Source organism: Phoxinus phoxinus (genome assembly GCF_949152265.1).
Source record: "Phoxinus phoxinus genome assembly, chromosome: 17".
Classification (NCBI taxonomy): Eukaryota; Metazoa; Chordata; class Actinopteri; order Cypriniformes; family Leuciscidae; genus Phoxinus; species Phoxinus phoxinus.
Window position 1 is genome coordinate 2,682,717 of NC_136892.1, and position 10,478 is coordinate 2,693,194.

Consider the following 10,478-nt stretch of genomic DNA (forward strand, 5'->3'; position numbering starts at 1 on the left):
TCAAAATAATGAGAAATTAATAAAAGACTATATTTTAGTAAGAGGATCTCTGGATATATTTGGCTCTGATGTCTATAAATAGCTTTGGACTATATGTAAAATGAGATTATTACTCTGACCACATTATCACTGCAGGATGAAGAGGAGAGAGAGGATTTGATCCAACAGCAGATGAATACAACTAGATCATTAGTCATGAAATGATGTCTTTTCTGCTCACCAAGGCTGCATTTATTTGATTTAAAATGCAAAATCTATATATATAATTAATAAAAATAAGTAATATTGTTAAATATTATGACAATTAAAAAAAAAGTTTTCTATTTTGATAGGCCTATATTTTAAAATATTCCTGTGATCAAAGCTGTATTTTCAGCATCATTACTGCAGTCTTCAGTGTCACATGATCCTTCAGAAATCAGTATAATATGATGATTTACTGTAAAATTTGATCAATTTAATGCATCCTTGAATTCATTTCTTTCCCAAAAAATAAAAATTCTTACTGACCCCAAACTTTTGAACGATAGTGTATAAAGTAATTTCAGATAAATGCTGTTATTTTGATCTTTCTATTCATCAAATAATCCTGTTTTTTTTACATAACTGTTTTCAACATTAATAAAAATATGTTTTTATAATTTTTATTATAGTTTTATAGCATCAAATCATATTATACTGATTTCTGAAGGATCATGTGACACTGAAGACTGGAGTAATGATGCTGAAAATTCAGCTTTGATCACAGGAATATATTACACTTTAAAATATATTAAAATAGAAAACAGCTATTTTAAATTGTCATAATATTTCTCAATATTACTGTTTTTGTTGTGTTGCATTTAGTTGTGTTGATTTGTGACTTTTTCAGTATTTTCAGTATCTCTGCATATGCAGTGTGTTGAAACACGAGTGTAGCCTATTAGAAGAAAATACCACTGATGTATAATATTTAATAGCCTGATATTAAAATATGATATCCTTCTAAAACATGCAACCTCAGTAACTTGATATATCCTTTCAGCATTACAGCATTAAACATTTGAAGGATCTGAGGACAGCAGCCAACTTCATGTGTGTTGTTTCTTTCTTTCATATACTCATTTAATGTGAATAATTATAGCTTTTCATTGTTTATTATTTTCTATGGCTGTTTGTTGTGTGCGGTGTTGTCTACACAAGTAAGTCTGAGATCAGAGAATGGTTTATTGTGAAGCACTAAACACTGGCTAAACACTGATATTTCAATAAATCCTGCTCGTTTTCAAGCATCCCTTCATCTCCTGCACTGGGTCGAACACATTCATAATGAGTATTTAAGGCAGTAAATTCAGATACAAAAACGTATTATTATTTTTATTAATCATGTCAGATTCAGTCAGTATAAAACATCAGACAGAATAAAAGGAAAGAATGAACTTCATCCATCCTCACAAACATGAAGTAAAGAAATAAGAGCTTCAGTTTGTCTGGCCCTGCAATCAAAACATAAAAACAATGTAGATAATAAAAAATCATGGGGTTCTATATAATTAAAATGATATCAAATGTCATTAGGCTATTTGAGATAACAGCTAACTGTTTATATTTTTTTGACATTACCACTTTCTAGCCACATGGTTTCTATACTTCAAATGATTGTGATGCTATTATTCTAAAACTATTTGAATAGTGACATAATCATAAAACATATTATAATAAAGAATGAGCAGGAGTGTCCAAACTTTTGACTGACAGATCAGCGCGAGACACTATGCCCCTGTCAGTCATTAAAATCGGTTAATATTTTATTTTCAATATTTCAAAAAATGTACTACTACATTCTTGTGTGAAATAAACCATCTCGTTCTCGCATTTTGGCTCTTATTTTCATTCCAAAGATATTCATTCCAGCACCAGCACACAGAGGCAGCGCGCTCCTCCAATCAACAAGAAGCGCTTGCTGGAACGACAGCTCTGATTGGTTTAGAGTGCTGTCTGTCACACGAGCGGACCAATCAGCAGCGTCTCCTGACGCCGTTCACCCCGCGCAGTACGCTGACGTGCGCGTCACGTGATGTTTTCGCTGGGCTGTAGTGATGTGTAGCCACCATGAGTGAAGCGGGCAAATAAAGATTTATAATGGCAGCGAGCGATGATGGAGGCTCCGCGAAGATGCAACGTTTCGTCGTGCTTGTCGTGCTGAACAATCACCGCGGCGATACATCGGAAAGCAGCACGGATTACTCGAACGTGTAATTGTATCAGAGCTAGCCAACAAAATGGGCCGTGCATCGGCGTAAAGCTGAGGTAAAGTGACCTTTCATTGCATTGTCCCATGGAAGATCGGCCGCATTTACCGAATCACGGCGTCATGTTGACATTGGAGGCACAACCGCGTCGCGTTGTCACGAAAACGACCGCGACTAACGGCGACATCTCTTGTGCTACCGGGGAGCCACCATCCTCATCTTCCTCATCATCTTCCTCCTCTGCCTCCACCACCTCAATCAATAACAGCTCCCGTTTGCCCATGCACTTAACAGCCTCCTCTTATTCTCAGCCACAGAGGAGGTACCATCCGCCTTACCACTTTAAAGTGCATCATCTGTTCCCAGATGAGAGCCCTCAGGATGCTGTATTGAGGAAGAACCTGCCACCCCTCCAGTATAAGGTGCACGACTCTGCCTTCTGCCGCGTACTCAGCGCCGACACCACCGCTGCCGCCCTGGCCGCCGCCGCCGTCTGCTCCGCCGGCGTGGACCGGGACATATGGAAATGTGGCTATCTTCGAAAACAGAAACATGGCCACAAGAGGTTCTTTGTCCTTAGGGGCGCCAGCAATCTCGGGCCTAGTCGGTTGGAGTACTACGACAGCGAGAAGAAATTTCGAAACGCCCTTAAAGCTGCTGCCTCCGGTGTTACATGCCCTGCCAAAAGGGTGATTTACCTATCCCAGTGTTTTACGGTCAACAAAAGGGCTGATGCCAAGAACAAATACCTCATTGCCCTTTATACTAAAGACGAGTACTTTGCGGTGGTCGCCGAGAGCGAACAGGAGCAAGAGGAGTGGTACTTGTCGCTCACTGAACTTATAACGGAGGGAAAAAAGGGGCAGTTGGACAACGACGAACTTGACGACGGTTACGGTACGATTTCGCCGGGGACTATTTTCAAGGAGGTGTGGCAGGTAAACGTCAAACCTAAAGGCTTGGGTCAGACTAGGAATTTAATGGGGGTGTACCGTCTGTGCCTTTCTGCCAAAACTATTCATCTGGTGAAGCTGAACTCGGAGACGCCCGCTGTTAACCTGCCGCTGATGAACATCCGCCGCTGCGGCCACTCCGAGAGCTTCTTCTTTATCGAGGTGGGCCGCTCTTCTTCCATCGGCCCCGGTGAAATCTGGGTGCAAGTCGAGGACTCTGTGGTAGCGCAGAACATGCACGAGACTATTCTGGACACTATGAAGGCTTTAAAGGCCTTTCCGGACTTTAGGCCGCGGAGCAAAAGCCAGTCCTCCAGCTCAAATCCATTGCCGTTTATAACGACTCGTCGGCATCTCGGCAACCTTCCCCCAAGCCAAACCGGACTGCAGCGCCCATCCAGAACAGATTCAGTGACAGGAACACCGCCGAGCGGGAAAAACAAAGGGCGAGGACAACGCTACCGGACGTCAAGCGAGGGCGAAGGCACTCAAGATCGACCCCTCAGCTCCGGCACGGGAAGCCTTGTGCACCTAAACACCCCGATCCTCAGTGTGGGCCGGGAAGAAAGTGGCAGCTGCTGCACTCACGCCTCACCAAGTTCGAGCCAGCACACACGCTCTGCATCACTTCCTGTGTCTCACTTCCTGTCCGCCACCAGCCCCATCAGCGTGTCCAGCAGCAGCGGACACGGCTCGGCCTCCGACACACACACTCGCCCCTCTAGCTCCTCCATTTGCGGCTCGCCAAGTGACGGCGGCTTCAACTCCTCTGATGAATTCTGCCCGAGCCCATGCGACTTCAGGTACTTCCACGCAAGTTGCACCACTCCCGAATCCCACGGCGGCACGCCTCCGATTAGGGAAGACTACCGTCTGACTGAATACATGACCATGGATTGGCATAAAGATGGAGCAAGGACTTTCGAAGAGGAGAGCAGTTACATGGAAAGGACTTTCCTTAAGCTAGCACATTCGTCCAAGCCAAAACTAGGCGGGAGTTTAAGCGTCACGCAGCAAAAAGCTACGCAAACCTCGTCCTCTTTGGACGAACCGAGCCCGGTGGAGTCGAAACGACACCAGGTTTGCTCATGCATCCTGAAGTCAGCTTATAAGTCTGAGTTGCATTATCCAAACAAGCCTCTCTTGCTCAGCTCCGAGTGTCAGAAGAAACTCCCAAAAGATGACGGCTACATGCCTATGATTTACAGCATCGCTCCCTCTCCGAATGCAGATTACACCCCTATGCATCCCAGAGCAAACAATCCCGTCCACCCGTGTTCCTCGCAGCAAGCAGAACGATTCGGCTACATGATGATGCTCCCGGGCGACGGCACCTCCAGCAGGGAGCAGGCGGAGTACGACGACTACATGGACATGTCCCAACTCACCGTGGCTGAAGGCTTTTCCCAAGCCTCACCGGAAGGCCCAAAGGCCTCATACTTCTCACTCCCGCGCTCCTACAAAGCCCCGTCCCGAGACAAGCACCAAAAGATGGACTACATTCCCATGTCTCCACCCGATCCCCAAACCCCGCCTAGTCCCGGAGAGTACATTCACATGGACTTTGTGTCTCGTCCCTGTCACACTGCAGTGTCGCCGTCCTCCGTAGACTCGCCCTCAACTCCGCCGCCTTCCCAGCCCTGCTATCGCCTATGTTGCTCCTCACCGGATCATGACTATTTGGGACTAAATATGGATAGCCTCCTGAAAGACCGGCCTCCTCGGCACTCGCTTGTAGCTCCGTGGAACCCTCCTAACTACGCCCGTCCCTTAGGATGCTCCTATGGACAAGCGTCCGCTAATTTGGATCCAGAGAAAACGCACGACGGAGACGATCCGTTGAGTACGATGCAGCATCTTTGCGTCTCCGAACGGCTCGCTCACACCGAGCCGAAGGTCATCAGGGCGGATCCGCAGGGAAGGAGACGACACAGTTCAGAGACTTTCATACCATCGCCTGCTTCGTTCGCTAGCGGTTGTGGAATCAGACCTTCAGCCAATCAGAATCCCCCGGAAGCTAGCAGATGGCAAAACTCCACCTCCTTCGATAGCATGTGGTCGCACTCGGACGCCGCTACCGCCTCATCCAGCTACCTCAACTACATCGCTCTGGACCTGAGAGGCGTGGCCAGAGTTGCCCGTGACACACCCCCTCCACGCACCGCTAACAGCAACCTCCAAGAGAGCGATGCGTACGCTGGTATAGACTTCTCCGTTTCGGGAGGACGTGCCACTGCCTCAAAAGGTTGGTTGCATCTCTGTCTCCCATTATGCTACAAGATAAGTGACCGCAAGTAAAAGGCTGCATGCTGCGTCAACATTAATTTCTGAGTTTGTCATGTGTGAATGCAAACTATTAAGACAGCTGTGTGATGTATTATCAAAGTATAAGTCTTATCAAGTCTTTCCGGTTGTCCTGAGAAGAGACGATGAAGCAGAATTGTCATTTCAACTTGATGTTGTTATAGTGAAAAATATTGCTGTTGCTTTCAAAGACATTCTTTTTTTATTATTATTATTGATTGAACATGATTTGAAACTTGGTTTTGCACACTTTGAAAAGCACTGGGTAAAGAGCACTTCATGCGCACAGATGTTGTGATGTGCAAGTTTGATATTAAAGGAATCCACTTGCATGCTGCATAAAATATACTCGCTTTCACAGTTTTGACGGTCAAAGTAAAACTTTTACCAAGATGACTTAAAATGTTTGAATTCTTGGTCTATCTATCATTCTTTTCATTCACACCTACATCATTTCAACAAGAAGTTTGCGGGTGACATTGCACTCACCTAATCATAAGAGTAAGCTGAAGTTGACCATTTGTCTTGCTTATTTGCTTGCAATATTTATAAAAGCTTTGATTAGACTTGCACTCACACTATATTACATATTCTGCTTAAAGGTTGGGTAGGTCAGAATTGTCTAAAAAAACTTTTATTCAAATTAGTTTAAACTGTCTTTTTATACCAATACATAATTAAAATGCAAGTACTCTGAAATAGAGAGTATAAAAAGCTGAGTGACTCTAGTGTATTTAATCTGCAATAAACACCGCTCATTAATTCCATTCACTCCCACCTAAAAACGGGTGCGCGACTGCGCGCACGTGGGCAGAGCCAGTAATAGCGGCGGTAGTCATGGCGACGGAGAGTGACAGTCGCGCAAGCCAATCACTTGTTTCGTCCCGAATGGAATTAATGAGCTGTGTTTTTTGAAGATTAAATACACTATAGTCAATTTTTATACTCTCTTTTTCAAAGTACTTACATTTTAATTATGTATTGGTATATAAAGACAGTTTAAGCCAATTTGAACAAAAAGTTATTTAGACAATTCTTACCTACCCAACCTTTAATGAACAACAACAAAAAAAAGGGAAATTCCACACACTATAAGCAAAGGTTAAAGGTTAGGTCACCCGAAAAATAAAAACTCTGTCATCATTTACTCTTGTTTCTTCTTCTGAATACAAAAGATGATAAATATGGGTAACCAAACAGTTTATGAACCCCATTGACAAACATAGTATGGGAAAAAAATACATTCTTCAAAATATCTTCTTTTGTGTTCGACAGAAGACAGAAACTCATACGGATTTGGAACAAGAAAATAATGACAGAATTTAAATTTTCGGCTGAACTGTCCCTTTAAATAAAAGTGTTTTTTTTTTTTTTTACTCTAAAAGATGATATATCATAAAAGATGAGAAGAGTTTATTTTCTGAAATGCATAATAAAAAGGTTTTGCTTCTAAGCATTTAGGAAAAACGCTGTCTAAACATCATCATTATCCTGATTTCCAATTTATGGTTATATTTTGTAGTCTGCTGTTACAAAAAAATCAAACAAACAAACATTAATTGGTTGAAATATATCTGGATCCCAATCAGTTTTGTCCTTAAAGGGATAGTTCACTTTGAAATTAAATTTTGGTATGTTTTAGCTTACCTCAAGGGCATCCAAGATGTCGGTGTCTTTGTCTCCGCAGTAGTTTCAATTTTTATATTTTTAGGTCAAACCGTTCTTGTCTGACAGTCATATCATGCAGGTCTATGGTCACTGTCTCAAAGAGCATACACAGAGTCCAAATTAAACAATTCCCCATCGTAAGTGCACATTGATGGCCTAAGACACGAAACGAGCGGTTTGTGTGAGAAAACGAACAGTATTTATATCGTTTTTACCTCTTGTAACACAGCCACATCCAAGTGATCTGAGGGCGCGGGCGCTTCCTTCTGTGTGACGTGTACGCAGACTGGTGCATAGATATATATATACACTAGATGTCGCCTTGGCTACGGCAGTTCATTGGAACGAATGTCTTTAATGCGACATCTAGTGTATACATCTATGCACCAGTCTGCGCACACGTCACACAGAAGGATGCGCTCGCGCCCTCAGATCACTTGGACGTGGCTGTATTACAAGAGGTAAAAACGATATAAATACTGTTCGTTTTCTCACACAAACCGCTTGTTTCGTGTCTTAGGCCATCAACGTGTACTTACGATTGGGAATTGTTTAATTTGCATTATATAACTGCATTATATGACTGTCAGACAAGAACGGTTTGACCTAAAAATATAAAAATTGAAACTACTGCGGAGACAAAGACACCGACATCTTGGATGCCCTTGAGGTAAGATAAAACATACCAACATTTAATTTCAAAGTGAACTATCCCTTTAATGTTAATATTAAGGTAGTAGACTTTAAAAAAAAAAGCTACTGGTTCCAGTATACAAATGAGCTCTAGTTCATAAAGATAAAGTTGCTTTATATCCAAAGCGACTCCTATTGTATGAAAGCCACACATTTAATAATTCCCCCTGGAAATCAAACCCAGGAATGCTAATGCTAACATCTCAATCTAACATATGTATCTCCTCATCCCTGCAGATTGAGTAATACAACGGTTGCCGAAGGAGAATCAGGACCAGGACACGACCTCTGGAACGATGAAGAGGAATCATCATCCTCGTCCTCGTCCTCCAACAACACAGACTGAGAAACTGCACAACCTCTTACTCTCCGTGTTTCCCACATAACTGCCTCAACAACCGGGTTCATTTGTCTGATTTTGTCCGAATGATACTGTTTATTTATTTATTTTTTTCAGTTTGTTTCTCGGTCTTGTTTACTAGAGCGGGTTCGCTAAACTAGAACTGTGAGCTTCTGATATCTAGCACTTCTGTGTGTGTGTGTGTGTGTGTGTGTGTGTGTGTGTGTGTGTGTGTGTGTGTGTGTGTGTGTGTGTGTGTGTGTGTGTGAACTGAACTGAGACGCATCATGGCTCTTTTGGTTACAGGTTTGTGTTCCTCCGCGCCGGATCCGTGTAAATAGGAGAAGCTTGTATATTGAATCTCATTTTTGTACAAGGAGCCGCTCCTCAAGACGCTCGCCGCACTTAGTTCCACTGGTTTTGATTTGTATAAAGTCAAATATTTTTTCAGGGGTGGATTTTGTCTCACTTTAGAGAGTCGTGAACCGTCTTGAAAACGGCCCCTCGCGAGAGTAGAAATCGTGAATCGTAGAAATTGGGCGAATTAAAAAAGTACGAGTACGAAGACACTTTTCCAATCGAGCACTTTTTCCGTTAGACGTGACAGTGAGTCGCTACCTCCTGAAAACGCTCACGAAATCCTCTTATTAGTATTAATGTGAAGTCAAGTGATGCAAAATACCGTTTCTCCGCGACCACGGCTTTCCTGTCCTCGTTTAAAATGCAATGCGGCATTGTTTACATAGACGGCGGGTGTTTTGACGCCACTACTCGTGGTTTTCTGTACTTGCGTTTCACTACTAGTCTTACAAACTGCCACATCACAGCAGGATGACGTCGTGCTACTCTGCATTCCCCTTCACCTTTTGTTTATTTATTGTTTATTTATTGATTATTTATTGACCGTTTACGGCACGGTTTGAGAGCGGGAGTTCAGTCAGTGTATATACAACTTCAGAAAACCTCTCATCTCTTGGGCCTTTTTTTTATAGTCCTCTTCCTCTGCTTGTTCCTGAAAGCTTTATATGAAGAGGTTTTGGGTTGAGGTTGTGGTTGTGGTTGAACGCTGTGTAGTGAGATGTGTAAGCTTTACAGTAGTAGTCCAGATTCTGTTGGGACGAAATCATACGTCAGTGATTTTTCCACTCGTTTGGGTCGCGTCACACTTGTTGGCGCGCTCTTTTTTTTGACTAGCTATTGTGTCATGATATCGCGTTGCTTTAATGTAAGTAAAATGTGAAATGAAAAAAAAAAAAACAGTAGTATACCGTTTCTTGGGGGATTTTGCTACACAATAACTACCGTGACAGCCTGGGAAAATAATCAAACATGTGTTTTTTTTTTATACTTGGGGCTCTACTGAGGTTATATTTTGGGGATTCTGATATTGTGTCGAGTTGTTTGCCTTTTACAATGATTGAAAGGAAGAGTTGGACAAAAAAAAGAAGAAGAAGCAGCATTTGAGTGTGTCAACATTTGCTGTTCATATGGTCAGTACTCAGTTATGCTGAGAGTTATTGAAACATGTTGATAATAATGACTGAAGCAGACCATTATCAGCGCCGTCTTCCTTTTGTAAATATTGTAATTTTTGATATCCCTTCTCTAGTCGACATGCTACACGGCACCTCGTTTGGTTTCAAGGATGAGGGCGTTTGAGTTCCTTTTTTTTTTTTTTTTTGGTCACTTCTACATTTTTATATTTTGTTTTTTGTGTATATTTATTAGATTGTTTTTTGCTTGTAATAGAGCTATTGCAATAAAAAAAAGTGCCAAGGTATCTGGTGTGCTCGTGCTTCTCTCGTGTGTGTGTGTGTGTATGATGCAACATGGCTGTGGACGTGTTAAGACCCCAGGTTTACACTTATTGTCCTGAACCGTAGTTGATATCGCTGACCTCTACTGGACAAAATAGAGAATATTTAAAATAATCCAAACATCCCTCCTCTATAAAGACCATGTCCCTAAAATAAGCCTTATGTATGTGTATATTAATCAAGTTACATTGCCTAAATTACTATATTAAAAACTAAAGAAGTAACAAAGATACACAATTTAATTAAAGGGAAATAAGTCACTTTTTTCATTTATTTGATACAAATATATAGTAAAAATTGTGAATTATTACAATTTAAAATAGATTTTAATGTGATCAAAGTTGTATTTTCAGCATCATTACTCTTCAGTGTCACATGATCCTTCAGAAATCAGTCTAATGGTGATTTATCAATGTTGGAAGCAGTTGTGCTGATCAATAATTATTATTTTTTATAACCTGTGATACTTTTT

At 41.9% G+C, this 10,478-nt stretch overlaps 1 protein-coding gene across 3 annotated transcripts; it reads left to right on the forward strand.

Moving 5' to 3' along the window:
- Positions 1–2,042: 2,042 nt before the first annotated feature.
- Positions 2,043–8,662, forward strand: irs4a (insulin receptor substrate 4a). 3 transcript variants are annotated; one of them, XM_079586588.1, is made up of 2 exons: positions 2,043–5,429; positions 8,087–8,662. In XM_079586588.1, exons 1-2 carry the CDS (start codon positions 2,318–2,320, stop codon positions 8,089–8,091), a joined length of 3,117 nt encoding a protein of 1,038 aa, XP_079442714.1. In that variant the 5' UTR covers positions 2,043–2,317; the 3' UTR covers positions 8,092–8,662. The 3 variants fall into 3 exon arrangements, 2 of the variants coding, with proteins under 2 accessions (XP_079442714.1, XP_079442713.1); XR_013794679.1 differs by lacking the exon at positions 8,087–8,662 and adding an exon at positions 6,391–7,436 and having other exon boundaries at positions 2,065–6,216; XM_079586587.1 differs by having other exon boundaries at positions 2,065–5,433.
- Positions 8,663–10,478: the final 1,816 nt, after the last annotated feature.